We start from the raw sequence: 25,437 nt of genomic DNA, 5'->3' as shown, positions 1-25,437 counted from the left end.
ACCTAATTTTGTGTTTATGCTGTTTTTTCTTTTTTCTTTTTTCTTTTTTGCATGCCCTGTTTGCCTTTCATTCAAGGGAGAGTAACATTTTTATGTTTTTTTTTTTCTATTTTGCGTATGACACTTGGCTGTTAATTGTTTTTACACACACACATCAGTGAACAATATCTATAGAGACCATTTCCTTTTTCCTGCTGGCTCCATTCTGAAAAATCCACCATGGCAAAATGTCTCACCCTCGCTTCCCCTGATGACAGAGTACTTCCCCTTATCGTCAGCCAGCCCCCTGCATTCCCACCATCAGCAGATGCCTGAGACACTTCCCAACAACCACCAGAGCCCTGCTTCAAGTTGCCTAGGATATGTTGGCGGATTGTAATGTTATAAATACAAATTACATGAATATCATTTTCATCATGTTTTACACACAATCTGCAAAGCAGTCATGAGATTGAGACTTCGGGCATGCACAACATCTGGGCACTCACGCTGAAACTGAACTTTGAAAGCAGTTATGCTGTCTACAGCTTGAGGGTGGCCATAACCCGGAAACTTAAAATGTCAAGACCAGAAACACAGAATCATCCTTCCACCGAAATCGTGAACCGGTTGTTGAACACTATCCATTTCACATTCTACACACACGAAGGCCAAGTCTGGAGAAGCAAAAGGGTCAGCCTCAGAAAAGAGAACTAAAAGAGAGCAAGAAGAACAAGCAAGCGTCCACAGCAGCTCAGAATTCAGGCCCATGGCTGCACCAGCCGTTCTGCTGTGCATTTTCGCGTGCATACCTGCACCATATTTGGCCACTAAAACCGAACCCAGTTCCCACAATAACAGCCTATCAGTCTCCTCCTAAGCATAAATAAAGCCTTGCTTAAAATACTCCACTTTTTTATACTCTCCATGGCCGGCAACCACCATGGCCGATGTCTGTAATTAGATTTCTAAGTGTAATTGTTGATAACTCGCGCCTTCTCAGTTCAGTCACTTCCTATCCTTTTTTCTCAGAGCGCATCAATACTAAAAGGACAAGGCTCTAAAAACTGTGACTTTAAATTTCCTCTTTAATAGTTTATCGTGACCTTCCTTCACTCTAAAATGGAGCTAACTGTTCAAAATCAAGGAAGCATTGGCTGTTCGAAGAGAATGCAGTATCAGATGCCAGCAAGAATATTAATCTGCCAAACACCTCCAGAGGCAAGAATGTAGATTTGGGGTTTTAAGTATTAAGACTGTAAGGGTGCCTGAGTGTCTCAGTCCATTAAGCGTCGGACTCTTAATCTCAGCTCAGGTCTCGATCCCAGGGTTGTGAGTTCAAGCTCTGCACTGCGGCTACTTAACAAAATAATAAACAAAATAAAAAGTATTAAGACTGTAGAGGCCTGAGCCCTATGTCTCAAAAACCACCACTGTGCAAAACATTGTTGCTGGCACATAGGCAAACCACCAGTAAATGGCTAAGAAAGATGTATTGGCACTGAAGATAATTCTCCCATTTTTTGGAGCCTTGTTCCAAGTAAAATGGACACTAGCTTCCTATTATCAGGCAAAGATACCTACATTATCCACCTTCTCCTCCACTCGACTCCACCAAGCGAAAATGTTACTTTAACATTTTTCCTCCACCCAAAAAGAAAGAGATATCCATACTGACTTAAAGGAGGACAGGCTGCCCAGATCAACTTCCACTCAGGGACACTGAGTGAATACAAAATATTCATAATAAAATTTAAGATGCCTGAACGTTTTTTTTAACATTTTTGTTTATCATTTAAAGATGTATGTCTCGGGGCGCCTGGGTGGCTCAGTCGGTTAAGCGTCTGCCTTCGGCTCAGGTCACGGTCCTGGGGTCCTGGGATCGAGCCCCGCGTCGGGCTCCCTGCTCGGCGGGAGGCCTGCTTCTCCCTCTCCCGCTCCCCCTGCTTGTGTTCCCTCTCTCGCTGTGTCTCTCTCTGTCAAAGAAATAAGTAAAATCTTTAAAGAAAAATAAGGATGTATATCTCTCCATTTATTCCTAGGAATTTTTGAATGCGGATGGAATTGCACAAATGTAAGTCTAGACACATCTTCTTTTTCCTACTTACCCTTCCAAGGAAATGAGTCTCCAGAGAGCTCCTGTCATGTAACTTGACAGCCTGCAGTAACAAAGTTCCATTTAACGGCTCTAATACTTTTACAAACCAGCACCGTATCCACGTCGCTAACAATACTAGAAAACCCACTCACTTCACTAGATTTTTTGCACTCTCTCTCTTAACCCATATTGCAATAGATACGATAGATAGCATACCACAAAACTGGATTTGACAATTCAAGAAACACTTCTTGGGTAGTTATGACATATAAAGCACTGTGCTAGGCACTTAGACAACTACTATTTTATTTATATTCTCAACAGTCATGTCATATAAGCATTAAGCCCCCAAACTTAGAGATGCAAAAATTGATGTTGTTCAGAGAGTTTAAAGGACTTGCTCCAAGTTGTCTAGCTAGTGAGTTGCTCTGTGCTGCGTGGTTTGAAAGCAGGTGGGTCAGGCTTCATGTTAATGTCTGTGATCTTCCTCAATACAACACAGCCTATTCTCATTGACTTTGGAATAAAAAGTGAAGGGAACCAGGAAAACAGGAGGAGGACCCCAAATTCCAAGCAGGAGGCAATGACATGGTAGACCGGTCGTTCAGTGATTAATTTCTATGAAGAAGGACGGAGGACAGGGTCAAAAATAATTTCTGAGATTCCAAGCTAGGGGGCAGAAGAAAAATGGGAGCACGGACAGGAACAAGGATACTAATTTGGGAAAGAAGAAAATGAGCTTAGTTTAGCAGATGCTGAATTTTGAGGAGTCAGTAAGCATCTAAGAGGAGCTGAATTTTAGGCAATCGGGAAAATGAGGACGAATGTCCACATGACTCAAGGTGAGAGAGGATATGTTTGAGACACCCGAGGCACGGGTCTGAGCGAGAAGATTTAAGGACCAAAGATCAAGCTTTGGGGAATTCTAGTGATAAGGTGAAGAAAGAGAAAGAACATCCAGACAGGGGAATAAAGAAGAAACAGAAAGACACAGAAAAGCAAGCAGGAAACCCTGTGACCAAGTCCACAAAGGACAGTGCCCATGGTGTCAAATGCTGACAGCAAGCCAATTATTTTTCTACACTACTGAGTGCCTGCTCTGCTCAAGAACCTGTTCTAAACTCTGAGAAAATATGAAATGGATATGAATTCTAAAACTTAGCCCTTCACAGGATTAGGCAACATTTCTCTGAGCTGATGTCCCATTTGAACATAGAACATTTATTTAAAAAATTCTGTAGCAGCAGGTATTTCCTACTGGGTTTCTCAAGACATAAGACGAAAGATTAATGACTCTTAGCAAATAAAGTGACTTCCTTTATGGATGCTCTCCTGTAAGAGGGAGTGAAGGATGCCAGGCTCATCCTAACAACTGTAAACAAGTGTCTGCAGACTTTGGGCCCCACTGTCAACTGCTCAAAGGTTGCCTCTGCCGAGGATTCTAGGCTGTTCTCTACTCTCGGGACGGAGGTCACAGTGGTCTCTCCCTGGGCCTAAAGCGCGGGGGGAAGGGCCCACGACTCCTCTAACAGTTCACTTACGTTCCCTGAAGGCCACCCACTCGAATGCCTGGCCAAACAAAGGTACACGTGCTGCGCTAAGAGCACATGCTCTGCCTCTTCGATCCTGCTCCACCACCCACCTGCCCGCACACAAACAGCCTCTCAACAGTCTTTGGGACACAGGCTATGGAAGAAGAGTTTCACAATCCCCAGTGAATACCACTGCTTATTTTTTTTCTTCTTCTTATAGTCCTGTTCAAATATAGTTCATAAAGCTGCACAATTCTTGCAAGCAGTGATATAAATGAAATTACTTAGTATTACTATCAGGAAAATCGCAAGTGACTTTGAAATGGGAAAAATCACTGCTTGGGGTCTCACCTAATATACCCTTCTAGGTTCTCTCTGCCTTTCATCGTCTTTGAGTTTTTTTACAGCCCTGTAACTTGTTGTAAAACTGAAAACTGACAGTAAGGCAAATAATTTTTGTGCACAGAAGCACAGACAAATTGTGATGAGTGTGGTGGAACTGCGAATGATGACAGACCTCTTGCAACTATTCATAAATTCATTTCAGCCAGCCCACTAGGGCGTGGGCATGTGCGTGTGCATTCAGGCGCACTGAATTCTCCCTTAAACAGGCTATAACATCTTACTGGCTCCTTTGTTAATTAATGAATTATATGCAACCTTTGATGGATGCTATATTTGTATGAGAGTCCTGATTCTACATTTTTTGAAGAATTACCCTTTAACGGGTGATTATTTCAACTATAAGGATGTGGCATTTCAACAATAAAATTTCAGTACAGACAATTTAAAGACTCTTCCAGCTGCTTCACACTTCTGGTCAAGGTCATTCTTTTCTTCATTATATAATATTGAGCTCTCAGAACCTCTGAAAAAAATCCTCTCATCACCCACAAAAAAAGTTCAATCCTATAAAGAAAGAAGCTGGGGAAAAGGAAAAAAAATCTTATAAGCAAATGTCACAAAATATTAACAAATGTTTGAGTACTGGTGAACGATTGATATATTGTTTGTACTTTGCACTATTTAATTTTTTCTCAAAAGAAATTGCATATTTTACTTGATAGCTAATAAATAATAACCAAACAAATAAATATACATATATATATTAAAGTACTAAATAAAAAATAAATCAGCTTGGATGGCAGCTCTGTGTAACACACTTTATGCTTTAGTGTTTCCTGGGCCCTTCTGTCTTCTACTTATATTTCATTTTTCCCTTCAATACATCTAGTCCATACAGATTACTTGGCCACTGAATATAACATCATGAAGGAACATACTTTTTAACCTCATCCTTTTTTAGGCATGAAGTCAGTTCTTAAAGGAGTCAGTGGGTGATAAAAATTCTTCTAAATTAGTGTTTACAAACTGATGTCCTGGAAGGCACCATTCTGGGAGATGCTAATAGGTAGGCCTCACAAAAAAGGGGGAAGAGTTCTGTGTCGCTTGGATACACACAGTGCAGATTAGTACAATACATGGTTTGTTTTTTGTGGGTTTTTTTTTTTAAGTATACCTATATCCAACAGAACATTTTTCTATAGAATATACTCTGGGGAAACAATGTTCTACTTATTCCTTAACTGATCCAATGGCATCACTGACGTTAGAAAAAAACAACTTTTTTCTCCTATGGAGTCTGGCAGGTAAGTTTTCTCCGGACCTATTATTCTCTATTCATGAACAGAAGAATTAATCACTGAGTAGAAGGGGTCAATTTTCTTATGTTATTTTCACATTCCTTTCTGCCTTGGCTTGCCAAATGGAGTATCAGAAAAACACTGCCTGATTTCATGGGGTTAAGGTAGATATGCTTAGATTAATAGATAACATAGTTCCACATGATCCAACTCTGAAAGTGACCCAAATCTTCTGGTTATTTTCTCACTGTTCAAAGAGATTATCTCATTCCATCCGTCCTGACAGTCCATCTGGTTCAGAGAGTGTAAAGGTGTTCTAAGAAATGGCAAGAGATAAAAAAAAAAAAAAGCCCCTTTGTTGCCTAAACACTCAATCCCTTGATTGCTTCTAGATAAAGAACCACAGAGTATGTATTTATTCTTGACTTAATTTATCTACCTGGGAAAAGTGGGATTTAAGATTATCACACATGCTCAAATTCTTGGCTACATTATTTTATCAAGATTTCCCCTCACTGAGCTCTCAGAGCACAAGCATTCTTTTCAGAAGTAGGATAATATTTTTTAACATCATATTCTACAGTTTTCCAGCTATGATAGCGTATGTTTTGTTTTTTTTTTTACTTTTGAAAATGAAGCCATGCATTTAGATTTGAATTGGGAAGCTGGGAAAAAACAATACTGTGTCTCTTTTCTCAAAAGCAACTCTTATAAAAAGAAAACAAAACTTTGATTTGCCCTGTTACTATAATTGTCACTAACAGGCAAATAAGAACACCAAGAAAACCAAAGTGAAGCTCTGGCTTGGCCATTAGGCCTCCAGACTGCAGGCAAAACCTACTTGCCTTTATAAAGCCCTAACTCCATCTGACCCTCAACTTAAGACACCAGGGAAGAAGGTATGGGGGATGCTGACAAGGCAGGAAAGGCAGAAGTCAGCAAAGAAAGGACTGAGGATTAAGAAGTCAAATTCTCCTATATATATATATGTATATATATGTACAAATAAGCATCAGTTGACTCAATTCCAGGTAAAAAGCAAGATGGACCTAAAATAAAGACTAAAAATAATATGTAAGCTTGCAGAGGGGTACTTGCAATTAAAGCTTTCTATAAATATTATTGAAGGAGGATGGAAGAGGTATTTTTTTTACCTTTAGAACTTCGGGCTTTTGTAAGTCAAATATTTATGTTAACAATTTATATAGGCAACCTTTCAATTAAAAGTGTAAAGATATAATGACTAACCTCTAAACCAGAGGAAGAAAAATATTAGAATAAATAAAACTTGGCATATTCAATAGAAGGTAGGAAAGGTCAGAAAAAAAGACAATAATCATCTTGATTAAAAAAAATACAAAAGAAAAAGGAAAACTTAAGTCCACATACCTACATACCGAAACTAAGGTTGAAAGGTTGAATGAAAAAAATGAGCCACCAAAAGAAAGTTAAGATATAAGTATTAATTTCATATACAACAGACTGTAAGTCAAAAAAAGCATTTTTGGAATAAAGTGAATCACTACATAATGATAAAACCTGCAGCTCACAAGAAAGACATATAATTTTAAAATTGGGCTCAAAATACTTGGCCTATAACTTGGTCTTAAAATACACACATTAAGAATTGATGGAATTACAGGGAAAAAGGCAAATCTACAATCATCCTCTTTTGCTTAAAGCGCGTCTCTAAGTAACAGATATATATTAAGCAGACAAAAAATGTTTTAGAATAAAGAAGATGTGAACCTCCAAATTAAAAAGTTATACTTAATGGATTTACTGGAACCCACACACAACAGTTAGAAGGACATACGTTCCTCTCAAGCACACATGGAATATTTACTATGCATAGGCTATAACGTAAATCTCAACCAATGTAAAGAATCAACATCAAATAAAATATTCCCTAAATGCAATGCACTAATATTAAAAATCAATTTTAAAAGGTAACTTTAAAAATCTATTCTAGCAAACTCATGAGTCAAAGAAGTAATACTGAAAATTAGAAAAGTTTTAAGAGTGAGTTTAAAAATATGACACATCACAACTTTTAGGGATCATCTGAAGTGCTACATACAGGGAAATCCATAATCTTAAATGTTCCTATGAGGAAAAAAAATAGAGATTAACGAATACATACCCCAAACTCGAGAAATTAGAAAAAGAATAAACATATAAGAAAATAGATGGAAATTCAATAGATAAAAATCAGAAACTAATGAAATAGAACAAAAAAACCCAAAAAAGTTGGTCACTAAAATTAAAAGCTGATTTAACAAAAAAATACACAATCAAAACAGACAAACTTTTATAAAAAATGAGTAAAGGAAAACACAAATTCACAGCATCAGGAATTAGAAAGGCAAACCAACTACAGATACAGTAGAAATTTTTTTTAAAATTACAAAAGCCCTCCCTTATTTAAATATTTAGGTTGGTATCCTGGACAATTCTCTAACAACTATTTTTAAGACTATGAAACTGTCCCAAAGGGCAAGGAATGCAATCAAGCATAGTTAATGTTAGATAAGATAACAAAAGTGAAAATGCCAAGCAAACTATAAATGCCATAAAAATAAATTCCACTAATTTATTACTATTCTTATTTATGAACTGGTGTGGCTGGGGGATAAATCACTTTCCTGTTTCTTATCTAAACCAAGGGTTGTTGAAGGACCCAAATATGATGGTGTACCAGCTAAATCCTATTTGGCTGTTAAGAGATGATGATGATGATTATGATGATGACGATGGTGATGAAGATTATTCCAAAAATCTACACCCTCATCGTTGCATATACACTCCTTTTCCCTTTCCCTCTTCTTGATGTTCTTAACAGTACTTGTTAGAAGACTTGGCAAACTACGGTGTTCTTAGAGGAAACAGAATAAGTTGATTATTGATGAAATGACAATGTTTTGAAGGGTCTTTTTCGGTCTAGTTAGAAAAACAAATGTAATTTGCATCTTGTTCATTTGGGCTTGCAGAAAAAACTGAGAATTACTATAAACAAAACATCTATATAATCAATTAGGAGTAGGTATTTACCCCATTTTTGGAGGGAAAAGCTGCAGCACAAAGATCTTAAGAACTCCATTAAGATCAGAAGCAGAACTGAAAAAAACCAACACATTCTGACAGTGCTCTAGCCATCAAAGCCATAATGTCCCTTTTGTGTTTCTCTGTTCCTCTGTTTAACACAAACACCGATCTAAAACAAGATCTGTGATCAGGTGACATGTATAATGGAAAAATCCGCTTTGGAAGTCTTGCCAAGTATGAACCATACTAAAAGGAATGTATTCTGGTAAGAAATATCCTACTATTAACTCATTCACACTTTATAAAACCCATCAGCTATCAATGCCAATGTACATAATTTTATAGGCACAGCAAATCATAAATATATTACAAATTTTAGGGACCACTGCCTCTACATTCTGCCTTGAGAACAAATGCCCAGTGAGCACACTAGAAAAGACAAGGCTTAATCCATACACTGCTGCTTGTGCAATTGATGACCCAGTGGTCACTTCCAACTATAGCATTCTACAAAAAAACATTTTCAAATTTTAAGATGATACTTCCAAATTCCAACATGGTTCACTGTGTTTTGGTATCTTCCTGATCATAAAACAGAACCTAGCTACCAAAGGCCAGTTTCAAAATATCTCGTTTTCCCTTTGAAAATAAGATCTTCATAAAAGGATTTGGGATAGAAGTTTGTCTTGGATTGAACAAAACTCCCCTTTTCCAGCGTAGGAAGACACCATCAATTTTCTCAGTTTCTATAAAGAATAAATGCTATCTTACAATTGAGGCTTTCTTCAGAGATGTCAGTGCAAGAAGAGGTGGTTTCTTAGGGATAAAATTAATATTCTTAGGAACAAAGAAAATTAATTTTTAGTTCACAACAAATATGTAAAATCTGTGCTTTCTGAGGCAACCCTCATATGCAAGATGCTCCTTCCAATCCTTCAAATAGTGAGATGTTCTTAGAATTAAAAATTATTTCTCAGAATGACCCCTCCAAAGGAATGTGGGGATACAGGTTGCATGGCCATCAGGAAGTTGGCTCTTTCTGCACATTGTTTAGCAGCCAAAAAGGATGCCAGGCTTCAGAAGAAGCATCCAAACCAGATTCCTTTTATGGTGTGAAAACATTTTGTTCAATAGGCTGCCCTTTCCTTATAGGCAATGCCTCAGAAACTACTCCTAAATGGACCGGTAGAGATAGGAGCTCCTCTTTTATATTTTTAAGATTTTATTTATTTATTCTAGAGAGAGAGAGAGAGTGCAGGGGGAGGAGCAGAAGGAGAGGGACAAGCAGACTCTGTGCTGAGCGCAGAGTCCAAAGCGGAGCTCGATCTCAAGACCCTGAGATCATGACCTGAGCTGAAACCGAGAGTCAGACGCTTAACCGACTGAGCCACCCAGGCGCCCCAGGGGCTTCATAGGAAGGAACCAGCTCCCGTTTTGTATGTTTCACCCTCAGAAAGTAAAACCACTCACCAAGAGTTCTGGAAGCACTATGCTCAAATGCTGTAAAGAACTTTCATTTTTTGGCAGCTTCTATTCCTGAACCTGAGAAATAACTTTCAAAAGCTGAAGTCCCTATTCTTAGATTCATAGGACCTCTGTGGTTCCAGCCAAGAGTTTTGCTGCTTTGGATTGTTCTATTTTCCTAAGGTATATTTTCTTCATGGGTCTCATCAACACAACCTCTCCAGCACCTTAAAATAGATTTTAAACTTTGTAAGGCTTTCCTGTGGAACTCAGGTTCAAAGTGTTTGTTCCTATATAGGAATAGGTCTTGCTTAATCATTTTTATTGTTCTTGGCCACATTTCTGGGATTAAGACATTTTATAACAGGAAGAAACACAGTGGCACCTACACTAAACTAACATAACCTTTTGTTGTGAATACCAAGAAGCAAAGATTAAAAGCCCAGAACCTTCAAACACAGGCTACATAAACAGCAATAAATTAATGTTTTCCACAAATCTGACATTTCTATCATGTGGGAAAATGCTGAAGTGTTTTTCACTGTATTTCACAGCGAAGAGTTTTGTTTTGCATGTGCTAATCGAACCCATCTCTGGTCTAAGACAGGAATTGGGTTTCTGGCACTAAGCAGCCATTTGACATTTAAAGATAACATCTGTGAGAGACCCTGACAGCCGAGAACCCGTGTAGGCAGTGGCATATCACCACCACCACCACCATCGTCTTCACTGTCATCCTTATCACCATGACCATCAAACACTCATGGCTGTTTACTCCGCTGGAATACTCAATATATTTCAGAGGGTGTCATCTATTTTGAATGTTTCCCATCAACTCAAAGTAGCTTCATATGGCATCCCTCCTGCTTTGAAACATACGAAACTAGTGATTTCCACATGTGATCTATTAAAAAAGAGGAAAAACTAAAAATACAGGGAGATCATGTCTGATTTTAAGTTCAGAAACATTAAATCTGTGAACATTTGAAAAGCAGCTTCTCTGCGTTACTTTATCTTACAGCTCTTTATTCGTAGTTAATAGACTAAGAGGAAAAACCCCTAAGTACCACAAAGAGAAAGTATTTCCAGGTACTTATTTATAAAAGCTGATGAACTTGCCTATTTGTTAAAGCTGTTTCAGAACATGCTATGGTTGATACAGTCTGCCTTAAGTGTATGCCTAAAAGCAATTTATTTTTTCTGTAATTTTTTTGAAACTTATGCAGATTTTCCCTGATGCATCTAAATTGGTGATAATGCCATGATTTGATTATATACTTCCGTCTAGAACATAAGCTTCTTTCCTTGGCAGAATACCCAATTTATCACAGAAAAACTACATTGAAGACAACTCGGTAATTCTTCTATGAGGCTCTATGTCCACAGCATCCAGAGTCCCTTGCTTCCTTTTCAAGTAAATGGATTGGCAGCCTCTCTTCCAAAGGCTAAAGTTAACCGGAGTCCTCCATGCCCCCTTCACCATACCCAAGAAGAAATATATTTTATTTTGCTGACTTAATTTTCATGACAGGCAGAAAAGACCTGAAAAGGCCATAACATCCGATCCTGGATATCGAGGAGGGGACATATATCATGATCACACACAAGCATAATATTCTACATGTCCCCCTCCCTGGTCACCAGCTTGAGGGTGGCTGGAAGTGGGGTAGGAGTCTGAGACAGGAAGAACTCACACAGACACCACTATCATGTGGATGATATCACTCAGCATCTTAGAAGAGTTAACAATTTTATTAGATGCCACTGGTATTTTCCAGACATTATTACATACCTACAAATAAACAGATGTGATAGTCATCTACTATTTTACAAGCTACAATAAATCCTTTAGGCAAATATAGCATTCCACTTCAAATCACTATCAAACAGAGAACTAACTCAATTCCAGGGGTCCGATTCTCAGAAGACATGTTCCCACCAAACCTATAAATCAGGAGTTAAAGGCTTTACAATTGAACAAGGTGACCATTTTCCTGGTCACTTTAAAGTTTGCCCTATGTTATTATTTTATGTTACACACTTATACTTGTGAAATAAACTTAAAAGAGGAATCAAAAATAATTATGTATGTGTACCTGTCTTTCAAAGAGTTTGGAGCATGTACATACATTTTTTCTTTCTTTCTTTCTTTCTTTCTTTCTTTCTTTCTTTCTTTCTTTCTTTCTTTCTTTTTTTTAGGGAGAGAGAGTGTGAATGAGCTGTTGGGGGTGGGCAGAGGGAGAGGGAGAGAGAGACTCTTAAGCAGGCTCCATGCCTAGTATGGAGCCCTTTGAGGGGCTCGATCTCATGACCTTGAGATCATGACCTGAACCAAAATCAAGATTTGGACACTGAACCGACTGAGCTACCCAGGGGCCCCAAGGATATACATATATTTTTCATATACCGTGGTATAACACCTCTGAAAAGTAAGAGATACACTTTTTCTTAATTTTCTCCATGTAGTTATCAATTCCTCTGAAGAGTTGGGATTCAACACTGTAGACTATGTCTTAAAGCACAGTAATATTAAAGTAAAGATGTGAGCAAAGAAAACACAAAATAAAAGTGACCTATATAAAGGGAAGAAAAGATAGAGGCAAACAAGGAATTAAACAGAAAATAACACTTAAAGAGTTGGGTGTTCAACAGTCTCTTTATCTTTTTCTTCTTCCTATCACCTAGGAATTCGCCACAAAACTGTTTACAATATACCCACACAGTTCCTCTTCAGCATCATCAGTCTCAATGACTCTCTCCATTCTTGCCTTAAAGGATCCTGCGGCCCACACTTCAATATATCCTTTCTACCGTCTGAAATAGCAATTATTATTCTACTCTTGACTAAGCCCAACATGAAAATCATCACACCAAAATCAATTGTATTAGTGCTTTTAAAACATAATATAAATTTTAAGATTAGATTATCTCATGTTTGTATAATTTTATAGTTCATATCATCCCAGAAGAGATATGTCATCTATACCCAAAAGTTTCTCATTGCGTATAGACTTAGTGTAACAGTGCGAAGTTAAATCTCCTTATGTGCTGCATGTAGGACTACTGGAGGTGAAAAATGTCACAGAAGGACAGACCTAAAGGTAAGTAAACACACCAACTGCATATGCTCTTGGGATATTTCCTCCATGCAGGTTTGAATTAGAGGGCAGATGTTTCAGGGAAATAGTGAACCAAACCTTATAGACGCCACTAGGTTGGCTCCACCAGGCAATTCTAAGGTAATGAATATTGTGCTGTTGCAGAAATAGTTTAGACTGTCTTATTCAAGGAAACTCAAAATAGTCAGATGAACTAGAAACCTGGAGAAGTGAAAGTTAGCTATATAAGCCTCGAGGTTATGCTAATAGTAACTTACATCTTATTCACCAAGTCACTTAAAAACATGACTAGGATATTTTTTTTCACTCCCAAGAAGGATATGCACAACTAATGAATTGCAGTGGAAACCCATTTTTGACCGCAAAGAAAGCAAGAGAAGACCCCAACTCTCAGTGGTCAACTAAAAACAAATGAACCAAACAACAAACCAACAAAAAAATAATTGACATTATTATAATAAGTTAATGCTCTATCTGGTTCACTGGGAATTTTGCACTTTAAAGTTTGCCGTGTTTGTTACACTGCACAAGCCTTGCTAATCAGGTGCTGCTCTTAACACACCAAGATAATGCCATTGACTTGAGTAGAGGCTTTGCTCTGGCTTGACCTTTGGAAACTTGTTTTCATAGTAGAGATAGATTTGATTTAACAGTTCCTAGCTCTCTCCTGACATCCTGTGTGAGTCAAAGATTTAGGAGACAAGGAACCCAAATCTGGCCAGAGCAGCTGACAGTCACAGCACAAAGTCTAAAACCTAGGCCATATGAAAGCTGATTTTCTTAACTTCAGGGCTACTTAGGGGCATTAATCTGTTACACCGTGCTGTGCATAATTAGGGAATCAATACAGACCACTGGCCTGTCCTCAGCAAATGCTGATCTAATTGAATGGGGTTACAAAGACAGCAAACTTCATATCTTTCTGGAGTTGCTCAGTGCTCTTGAATTTTCTCAGGTGGCCTAAAGGGAACAGGCTCAGACAGTACCAAGTAGCAAATCCAATGGTACAAAAACTCCCCCAAACCGGCAAGGCCCCAATGTGTCACAACCCCCAAGTTCTTTTTTCACTTTCTTTAGCCCTCCTCCTCCAAAAACTACGGCAATACATGAAGACAATATACCAGGCACCAAAGAGACATAAAGTATAAATGATGCCATATAAATTATTGTAAAAAAAACTAAACAAAAATACCTTGTCATGTTGATATTCAGAGAAGTCTAGCACCAAAAACAGTATTAATGTCACAACAAATTTATTATGAAAGGTTGTTCTTAAATAATCTTTGTGTGATTTACTTCAAAGGGTGATCAGGATTTGCAAAGAGAAAAAAATACCTGATAGAAATGAAAGCACAATTATTTGGGGTTTTTTTCACTGAATTTGATTACAATCCTTATAAGTCAACCTACCTCAAGTTTAAGTAAGTCAGCATCTGCAGATTAATAATGGCCTCAGGAATGACTCTGATGCAATTATGATACAGATTAAGAATTTCCAGTGATACAAAATGGCACAATTCCATTGGGACTTCGACCAGTCTGTTTTTAGATAAATCTGTGAGAAAAGGAAAGAATATTTTGTCAATAAATCTTCAACATAATCCAGTACAATTGTCAACTATCAACACTTTTTTTTCTTAAATGTTTTAAAATAAGCATAATTTAAATTTAGATCAGTATTTTCATTTTTTGTAGCTCTGTTGCTCCAGGGTTGATTTCCTTTTCCTGGCATATTATCCAATTCATACAGAAAAGCAAAAATACTGCTTAAAACAGTTTTAGCTCTATATTAATTTGTAAATACAGGCTAGATATAAGAGTAACTGAATCAATATTTACTTTCCATTCTATCTAGAAATTATTTCAAAGTCATTCTCCCCTAGGCAAGTATGAAAACTGTATCCTTCAATATGCCTGAATATATATCTTTACCATAGTATTTATTTAATTCAATTTTGCATTCATAACATATGTTGTCTCTTGGAACATTATATCCTCGGCAAACACACACATAGTAGATACTAAACAAATATTTCATTCACTGGAATTACTGAGAACCTACAATGTACAAGACCAAGATAAATCAACTGTGTCTCTCTTAAGGACAGGCAGTGTCTGCCACATGGCCAGCAATAAAACTGGGCTCTCTCCCTCAAGGGTACCAAAGACCATAATAATGGTGGTCTACAGAGCAGTGTAAACACACATCATGGTTTACAATATCACCATCTCAACAATAAAAAATGGAACAGTCCTTACTGTCTAAACCTAGGAGTGGCAGAAATAACTGTTAAATACCATAAAATACCAAATATGAGAAAAGAGCTACCACTCTCAAAAACAATAACTCAACATTACTGATCATCTCACCCTGCATCAGAAGGGACTCAATCAGTATGATCTGAAGATGTTTATTAAGTATCATGTCATATATACTTAAGGAATCACACTCCATTAAAAAAAAAACATAGAAAATTTAAATAGGTCAATACTATAGGGGTGCCTGGGTAGCTGAGTCCTTAAGTGTCTACCTTCGGCTCAGGTCATGATCCCAGCGCATCCAGCCCCACATCAGGCTCCCTGCTCCGCGGGAAGCCTGCTTCTCCCTCCCCCATTCACCCTGCTTGTGTTCCCTCTCTTGCTGTGTCTCTCTCTGTCAAATAAATAAATAAAATCTTTAAAATAAATAAACAGATAAAAATAAAAAATAAATAGGTCAATACTATAATGAAATAGAAGTCAAAGGGCTATTCTCCTGACTGACCACCCTCCTGAGAAATAAATACATAAATAAACAAAGACAGGCCTAGATGGCTTCAGAGGTGAATTCTAAGCAGGTCTAAAGGTACAATTCGATAATATTTAAACTATTCCACACAAGGTAAAAGAAGGAAAGTTTCTAAATACTTATTTAAAGAGTAAGGTATAATATTGATACCAAAACCTAACAAAGAAAATACACAAAAGAGAAACTATTTACGAATCTCCCTTCTCCATAAACACTTATGTAAATCCTAAATTTAAAAATTAGCAAACAGAACTGAGCAGTATATAAAAAAGATTAACATACTATGAGTAAGTGGGACTTATTCTAGGAATATAAGGATTTTTGTATTATTTAAACAAGTCACCATATAACTAGAGTAAAAGCAAAATAGCATATGATCACCTCTATAGATACTTAAAAGGTATGGATAAAATACAGTATTTACTTTTTTCAAAAACTACTTTATTGAAGTATATCTAATATATCATAAAATTGACCTATTTCAAGTGTACAATTAAGTGATCTCTAGCAACTTACCAAGTGGTACATCATCATGATAAATCAGAATATTATTTCAGAATATTTATATTCATTCTTAATGTAATTTCTCAATAAAGAAGAAAGTTGGCTATTTCCTTACATAATTACACACACACACATGCATATGAGTGGGAATTTTTTAATTATTACTAAATTTCAAATGAGTAGAAATATTACCAATAAAGTCAAGACAAGACGTCACTACCACTATTATTATTTATTATTGTTCAGGAGATATTAGCCAATGACATGGATAAGGAAAGAAAAGAAGAACCAAAATTGGGAAAAAAGAATCATCATTGTTCACAAATAATATGATTGTTTTCCCAGAAAATCCAAAAATATCAACAGAAAAACTACTTCAAAAAGGTACAGGGTAGAAAATGAATATGTTGATAATAGTCTTCACACACACACTCCTTAGCAAAATAATACAACATAAGAAAACTAATTTATTATAATAACAAAAGTAAAACATCTAGAAAATCTTAAATAGGCAAAAGTTTATATGAAGAAAACTTTGAAATGCTACTAAACAATAAAAAGGAAAAATTACGATTAAAAAGATATTCTATGATTATAAATAAGAACATCAAAAAAGTGTCAATTCTCTCTAAGCTGTATGTGTATAATGGAATGAACTCCCAATTCAAAAAATATAGTTCTAAGATAGATATTTTTTAGTTTGCTGAGGTTACTACACAAGTTGACTTTAAAGTTCATATGGTAGAATAACGCAAAAATAGCAAGGTAGCTCTCAAAACAAAAGGTGCTCTCAGGGGCACCAGCTCTCTGAGACATTAACAGACACATAAGGCAGTATGATGGGAAGGTGAGAAGGTCAGAGGAACAAATTACAAACAGGTCAAAGACACATATGGAAATCAAGTGTGCAGTAAAGGTGGCATTTCATTTCAAGTCAACGGAGAAAAGATGTGAGGTCAGTAAACAGTTTGAGAAAACTGGATAGCCATCTGAAACAAAGGATTACCTACTTCACCCCTTTTACCTCAATATATTCTAGATGAATTAAATTATTAACTTTATTTTTTAAAGATTTTATTTATTTATTTGAGAGAGAGCACACAGGAGCGGAGAGGGGAAAGAGGAGAGGGAGAGGGAGATGGAGAAGCAGACTTCCGGCTGAGCAGGGAGCTTGACCTAGGGCTCCATCAGGGGGCTCGATCCCAGGAAGGACCCCAGGACCCTGGGATCATGACCTGAGCTGAAGGCAGATGCTTAACTGCCTGAGCCACCCAGGCGCCCCTAAATGATTAACTTTAAAAAGTAAAGCCATAACAGCACTGGGACAACACATGGAAGTTTGTGTTTATGATCTTAGAATGGAGAAAGTCTTCCCATGAATGGCATAGAGCAAGACTGATAAATTCAACACATTAAAACAAAATTTATAGCATTCTAAAACAAACAAAAGCTCCACCAAAAACATACATGACAATCAAGGAATGGGAGGCAGGTGAGAAGTCCTACAATTCATAAACCCAATAGGCTAATTTTTTATACATATAAAGAGCTTCTACAGTCAATGATAATAAGTCTGAAACCCAGAAAAAAAAAAAGGACGGAAGGAAGGAAGGAAGGTGGGAGAGAAAGGAAGGAGGGAGGAAATGGAGGAAGGGGAGGAAGGGAAGGAAGGAAAAGAACAAGATGGCTCACAGAAAAGGAAATACAAATGGCTCTTAAGCATCTGAAAAAAATGATCAACCTCACTCACATTAGAGCAATGCAAATCACAGCTACATGGGATAATATTCTTCACCCATTAGACTAGTAAGTATCAAAAAGTTTGATGAACGGGCGCCTGGGTGGCTCAGTTGGTTAAGCGACTGCCTTCGGCTCAGGTCATGATCCTGGAGTCCCGGGATCGAGTCCTGCATCGGGCTCCCTGCTCAGCAGGGAGTCTGCTTCTCCCTCTGACCCTCCTTCCTCTCATATGCTCTCTCTCTCTCTCATTCTCTCAAATAAATAAATAAAATCTTTAAAAAAAAAGTTTGATGAACACATTATAATGCTGAGGACACAGTGATGTAAATGAAGAACATGTTAGCAATATCAATCAAAATTACAAATGTACATACTTCATTCAACCTAGAAATCTTTCTCATTCTACAGATAAACTCATTAGTGTGCAAATGACATATTTTTTAACATGGTTTGAAAGAGCAAAAGATAGCAAGTTAAATATCAGTGGAGGTCTGGTTATATATTAATACGTTATTAATAAATGTAAATAAAACTAAAATTAAATCAATAAAGAAATATTAGCATAATATTAATATTTCATATGGTGGAATGTAATATTAAACACTATACTCCATAATGCAGCGCTGATACTATGCAGTCATTAAAATGAATGAAGCAGCTTTATATGTGCTGATGTGGTACAATCTCCCAGACATATTATAAATTTTTTTAAAAGCCTAGCATAGGACAGTGTATATAGTATTTGTGTTTTTAAATGAATATTTACATAGTTGTAAATAGATATATAAATATAAATTGATTATCTCTGGAAGCTGCAAAAGAAACTGGTAGAAGTGGTTGCTTCTGGAAAGAGGGTTTCTTGCAGAGAGGATGGGCGTCGGAGCGAGATCCCCCACCATACGTCATGCTGTACCTTTAGAAATGTGAATGCATTGCTTATTTGATTTTGCATATAGAAATGGATTCGATATATATATGTACATGTGTTGTATATATTATATATAAATACATATGTGTATATATACGCAGATACACACATACATATTCTCTACACACAGAATTTTGTTTCATTTGAAAAGAAGAGTTAAGAAGCCAGAGCAAACTGTGAAGTCCCATGCTCTTAATTAAGGGAAATACAGAGGCAAGCTTTTTATGAATGTTTAGAACCTCAACAGAAAAAAATTCCACAAGTCTCTTGCATTCTTTCTTCCTGAAACTCTTTACTAGACATGGCAATCCTCATGTGCTACGATGCTGGAAATTTGCCCAGAAAACTTTTATGTGCTGTTTCCTTCAGGTTTGACTCAAAGAAAAAAATCTATTGAGGTTCCAGTTTACATTCAAACCTTGACCTTTCCTGAGAACTGCTAGAACGATACCATCAAGTTGAATGTTTCGATAACTACTTTAAATAATAATAATGTTTTTATTAGTTTCAGTGTCACTAGTGCTTTTTTTAAAAAAAGGATTGGGGTTTTTGTAGAAATGCTGTCATACAACCATAAAACTTTTAAAAGATCATGGGGGTATCAAATCAGTAATAGAAACCGCTCCAACCAGAGAGAAGAAGACCAGTTCTAAATCTACAACCACCTGAAATGCTTGGGAAAGTCACTCAACTTCCCAGGTCTCTGTTTCTGAATAGGTAAAATTAGAGTATATGCAACTGGATAAATTCTAACATTCTTTTCAAATCTAAGATTTCTATGAATAAAAAGTATTCAGAATTCAAGTATTTTTTGTCAAAAGTATTCAGAATCCAAGAGATTTTGTTTTCTCATGATAATCAATAGCAGCAGTCGAATATCACAAAAAGTTATAAAGTACAAACCCACATATAACAAATACTGGCACATCTTTTTAACAAATCTGTCCTTTCATTGTAAAATCTATATTCTTATCAGATAATCTAATTTTTAAAAGTGCTGTTTTCAAACATGGGGACCATGCAATGGTAGGAGAAATAAATTAGATAATAGCTTATAAATTAAGCTAATATTTAATTCTGGGCTAAACACTAATAGCATCATTGTTAACAGTTGGCTTAAAAATGCTAGAATAATGTTCTAATTGATGTGTGCATCTGATGTCTACTACTCACAATACAGATATTCTATGCTCTCGCCCCTTTTTAGAGTTTCCCTCCACAATTTCCAGATTTGAGGGGAAGCTTTAGCACTTTCCCTTCTCTGTAATTCCCCCCTGACAGTCTAACTTTGCACCCCAGAAGCAGAAGCTGCAGAAGGTCTGCTTAGAGCTTCCAAAGAGATGGTGTTAGTCCTGCCTGCTGAGAGAAGAGGAAGCGGACACGGTAAAACCTAAACTGCCCTCATTTTAAATTGTATCTGATATCTCCTCTTCAATCCTTGTTTGTTTGTTTTAATTTAGAGAAGGAGGAAGACGGGGCAGAGGGAGGGGGAGAGACAGAATCCCAAGCAGGCTCCAAGGTCTGCTTGGAACCTGACACGGGGCTTGATCTCATGACCCAAGCTGAAATCAAGAGTTGGGGACGCTTAACCAACTGAGCCACCCAGGCGTCCCTTTAATCCTTGTTTTTAACTGTGCTGTTCTCTGTTTTTTTCAGGAATCCTTTTTCTGAAAGGACTCAGGCTAGTCATTATAAATGAAGTTACAAGGTGTAAGCAAAGGGCATCTGCCATGCCTGAGCCTACATTACTAGCCACATGAACAGAGCTCCATGTCCACTTTGTGAGAATTTACCCATGCAGTGTGCTCTCTATGGTCCTGCATTCGTGTTCCCATTTCCACATGAAAAGCGAAGAAATTTATTACAAAATCTGTACACAGCTCACACTCTTTCAATGCCTAAATAAAAACAGTTGCCTAAACCAGCATTGTTCGAGTTAAAATAAAGCTGAAAAACAGACCAAAAAAAAAGCTCTCCTTGCCTATTTATTGAAGTTCATTACCCATATGATGAATTACTGACTTATTTATTAACATACACTGAGGACATGGTTCCTGGAGAAATGAAAAACACATAGGCTTACTTTTAAGGAGTTTATCACTTGAAAAGTAAGATGAAGCAAACCCAGAATAAACCATAAGGTAAGATGTTCTACTTGTGCTGAAAAGGGAAAAGGCACATATCAAAAGCTAAAAGCCAGGTGGGTAAATCATGTTATCATCCATTAGGCACATCCTTTGTGCCACACACTGTATCTGGAGTTTTGCATCTGGTACCTCATTTAAACCACCCCAAGGAGCTGTGCTCCCACCATCTGAAGAAACGAGGCTCAGAAAGCCTGAGTGACCTGCCCAGAGCCACACAGATAAGCAGTTATACTCACACCTAAGGACATCTAACTCTAGGGCCTGAGTGCCCCGCATGAGACCACTCCTTCTCCATGGAACAATGTCAGCAAGACCATGATGTGTCCCTCAGCTAGGTTATTAGGAAGATATGACAATTAATCTTCACTGCATTTTTATTTGTCCAAAATGCAATCAAAAGAAAAGCAGCATGTTCTGTGTATAGACCCAGAGGGGAAGACAGTTATAAACATGATGTTCAAAAAATAAAGTACTGAAAACAATCTGTCAGCTAATGGCCTAAATTCTGGAAAGAGCTACAGGAAACTTGGTAAGTAGAAATCCTGGCCTCACTCGCTAATTACACTAACCCCACTAACCCTACGTAAGCACTCTGTTCGCTGAAGAGTTTAGAACGAGTTTTCAAAGATATGACTTACTTCTCCTACTTGTCTCTGAGTATCATTTAATTCTCAATTAACTTTATTATTAGAAGACAGAAAAAAGGTACAAAAACCAGGTACATGTGCTTTCCTCAGACTAATGTAGAAATCACCTTCTATCTTTGAGCATCCACAGCACCACGGGAAAGCTGTCCGAAAGGGCTGAAGCCAGTCTGGATTATGATGTTTTGACTTTGATAACCCAAAACAGATAATCCAATTATAAGTACTGGGGGAGGAAGTGGGGAATGACATACAAATTTGTTCAAAATCTTTCCTGTTAGTGGAAAACAAAGAAATAAAACAAGGTCTGATCCTTGAGGAAGAAGAAGAAGGAGGAGGAGGAGAGGGAGAGGAGGGGGAGGAGGGGGGAGGAGGGGAGAGGGAGGAGGGGGAGGAGGAGGGGGAGGAGGGAGAGGAGGGGAGGGGGAGGAGGAGGAGGAGGGGGACGAGGGGGAGGAGGGGGAGGAGGGGGAGGAGGGGGAGAGGGAGGAGGGGAGAGGGAGGAGGGGAGAGGGAGGAGGGGAGAGGGGGGAGGAGGAGGGGAGGAGGGGGACGAGGGGGAGGAGGAGGAGGAGGGGGACGAGGGGGAGGAGGGGGACGAGGGGGAGGAGGGGGAGGAGGAAGAGGGGGAGGGGGAGGAGGAAGGGAAAGAAGGAGGAGGGGGAAAGACAGGAGGAAGAGGAGCAGCAAAAGAAGGAAGAAATCTAGGACTTAGTTGTTACTAAATAAGTAAGAAGACAGTTCACAGCAGGTACCCGGATGTGAGTGTCTCTAACGTGGCCTCTGAAAGGGCAGAGCCAGGCCAGAAGCCTGGCCATCCCACCGACTACGGCAGGCAGACCAAGGTGGGGGCAATGAAGGTCCTCCAACCCAAGAAGACAAAAAGAACAAGTACTCATAGACAACAGGCAAATGTTAAGAAGGCAACTAGAATCTTCATCTTGGAATACAACCAAAACCAGCTGGGCAAATGGGTCAGGAGCTGTGAAATGACCCAATAAGGTATGAACGACAAGTAAATCAGCTTTTAAATTCAGATAGAGATAAATATAGATGAGGAATTTGTGTTAATTTTTATTGTTTACTGTTCTAATTCTGTTATAAATATATGGAGGTACTACCTCTATAGTAGTAAAGCTCATGGGCAGGCTACTTTCCTAAATGAAATACTTGCCTAGCGTTTCTCAGCCTTGTTGGTACACTGGAATCACTTAGAAAGTTTTTTAAACCCTGAAGCCTGGGGACCATGGCCATGAATTTTAGGATGTGGCTCTGGCATCAGGATCCCTTGGATGTCCAGGTGCCTCCCTCTATTCCAGGGGAAATGCAGTTGAGTAGATGATCCAACCTCTCAGGTTCCCTACCTAAACCAAGCCTGTCCAACAGGTGGCCCTATCCTAGGGGCACACAAAGGGCCCCAGGAGGGGCCTGACTTGCAGAGCCCACTGGTACCTTTACCATGAATCCTAATTTGGGAAAGGAAACCTGAGCTGATCCAGAGTTAACTGTTGTCAGTTAGATTATTATTCTAAATTCCTCCTCAACTAGTATTTGATACAATCACAGCAGCAAAAACCTGACCCGGAAGGGAGTTTTATGTATTATGAATTGGCTATCATAGAAATTTAGGTTTTTCCCCTCATTGATTTCTCACCATAACCTAGTGAGGCAGGTGCTGTTATAGCTCTCAGTTACGTGTGGACAGTAAGGGCCAGAGAGGTTAGGTAACTTGCCCGAGGATACAGAGCTAGTAAGCTTCTGCCGAAGCAAGAAGTAAACCAGTAGGCATGACTCTTGGAAAGCCTTGCTCTGCACTATTTTTGATTCTGCCTCATACGACTGCAATATAGGGAAAGTCAGTTTTTCATGTGGGTAACTCTTGTTTAAAAAAAAAAAAATTAACAGATCCATGTCAGATGCCCGATCAGGAGAACCTCAATGACCCCACAGCCTTGTACTAAAGTACGTGCCCTTTGACCAGGTGCTAAATATTTTCTCCAGAAAGAAGAGCATGTGTCGCGGGTGCCTCGTTTCCCACTCCGAGCTGGACGCTGTGCTTCTTCGCTGCAAACCCACCCTGGGGGCTGGCCCTGCCAGGCGGAGTCGGGGAACACCACAGCGCTGTGCAAACAGCCGGGCAGCAGACCGGAACCCCAGAACCACGTCCTCCCCACGTCCGCTTCTTAATGGAAGCATCGACATGAAAGCTGGGCAGCCAGAAATAAAACAATACGTTTCACCACGGCCAAAACAAGCTTTGCAAATCCCTAAAATAAAGTAGCCAAATGAATAAAAATAAGCAGGGGAGGGTAGAAAAACAGTCGATGGAATCTGGTGTGCAGTCAGCACCATCAGAAGCACGATGTTGTTTTTGTATAAAAAAGGAAAGTGGTGCCTCAGGAGGAACTGGATGAGGCCAGCAGTCCAGCAACAACATCCTGAGTTATCAGCCACCACAGCCATGAAGACCAATACAGCTGCGAACCTCATCTGCAACGTCTTGCTCTCCGGTCAGAAGAAAAGGCCTCATCTTGGAGGTTACGATCATGCCTAGCTCCAGCAAGACCAAAGGATGTATTTTTCAAGCTGAACAATAAACATGTTATGGTGAAAGTTTAATTTTAGAATATTAGCACTAAGCACAATGGTTCAATAAAACTGGGTCAAATGGGTATGCTTCACATAGAAGTCTAAACTCCTGACCCACCAACTAGAGCACGGGACCTATTATTTTTCTAATACTGAGGAGGGACGCTCTGTGCCTGGCCATCTCCACTCTCTTGCGTGGTCACACCTGGGACCACCATGCAGGGACAGTCCTTAAGCGGACGCATGGTCTCAGAACACCTGCCCTATCTGGACAATCCATACCCCCTTGCCCCTAGGTAGGCAGGGGTCTCTTTGGAAGAATCTCAGCTATATGTTTTTGTCCCTTCTGAACTTCCTCCCCCCACTCCACAATGCTCCCCAGCATCTGACTGCCCCTCACTTCAACTTTTCTCTTGGCACAGGCAGCCTACCCAGCCCCATGACTCAGCACCAATGGGGGTGCTCCTGGGCACCTGCACATTTGGAAATGCACTCAAGTAAGGGTGTGCTGCTCTAGGCAGTGAAGCAGAGCTCCTGGGCTGACTCATCCTGACTCTGGAAATGAAGCTACCTGACGCTTCCAGGGTTAAATGGACAGAAATAATAAGTGGGTTCATGAAAGTTTTGAGGCAGTTGGTCAAGATCTCAGGCTACATCTCTAACAGATCAACAACAAAAAAATCTTATCAAACAGTAGAGATGAGTTAATTCCTCAGTATGAGCCATGAATCTTCCCTGACCACCTATTTAAAGTTTCAACATCTGTCTTAACCTCCCCACTCTATTCTACATTTTCTTTTTTCTTAGCACTTAAATAACCTCCTCCCAAAACATACCATTTATTCATGCATTATGGTTATTAATTTTCTCTTTCTCCCTACTAGAATGTAAGTCCTATGAAGGCTGGGATTTTGCATGGCTCACTGGTATACACTAAGGGCTTAATAAATATTTGTTGAATGAATGGAGTAGGAAAGCAGGTTCTTAGGCCAGACAGCTTGAGTTCAAATCCTGGTCCCACCACTCAGCTGTGTGGACTTGGAAATAATTTTAATTTCTCTATGCCTCAGTTTCCTCACCTGTAACATGAGGATAATAACAGTCCTAGCCCCACTGAATTACTGGAAGGATTACACGAGATGATCGATACCTTTAAAGTCCTTTAGAGCAGCGCCTGGCCCAGAGTGAAGCCCTCTAAGAATAGTCTCTATCATTAG

The 25,437-nt window shown here is 38.6% G+C and overlaps 1 protein-coding gene across 6 annotated transcripts in view; it reads right to left on the bottom strand.

Moving 5' to 3' along the window:
- The window catches only part of LRCH1 (leucine rich repeats and calponin homology domain containing 1), a 199,518-nt gene that overhangs the window by 92,273 nt on the left and 81,808 nt on the right, over positions 1 to 25,437 (bottom strand). For all 6 annotated transcript variants that reach the window (XM_027588833.2, XM_027588829.2, XM_027588834.2 and 3 more), the window contains exon 2: positions 14,291 to 14,435. In XM_027588833.2, the coding sequence (XP_027444634.2) occupies positions 14,291 to 14,435 (145 nt within the window). The remainder of the gene's footprint in view (positions 1 to 14,290; positions 14,436 to 25,437) is intronic.

The sequence above is a fragment of the Zalophus californianus genome, chromosome 3, assembly GCF_009762305.2.
Source record: "Zalophus californianus isolate mZalCal1 chromosome 3, mZalCal1.pri.v2, whole genome shotgun sequence".
Taxonomy (NCBI): Eukaryota; Metazoa; Chordata; class Mammalia; order Carnivora; family Otariidae; genus Zalophus; species Zalophus californianus.
Note: the sequence above shows the minus strand (reverse complement) of the source record. Positions and strands in the feature narration are given on the sequence as shown.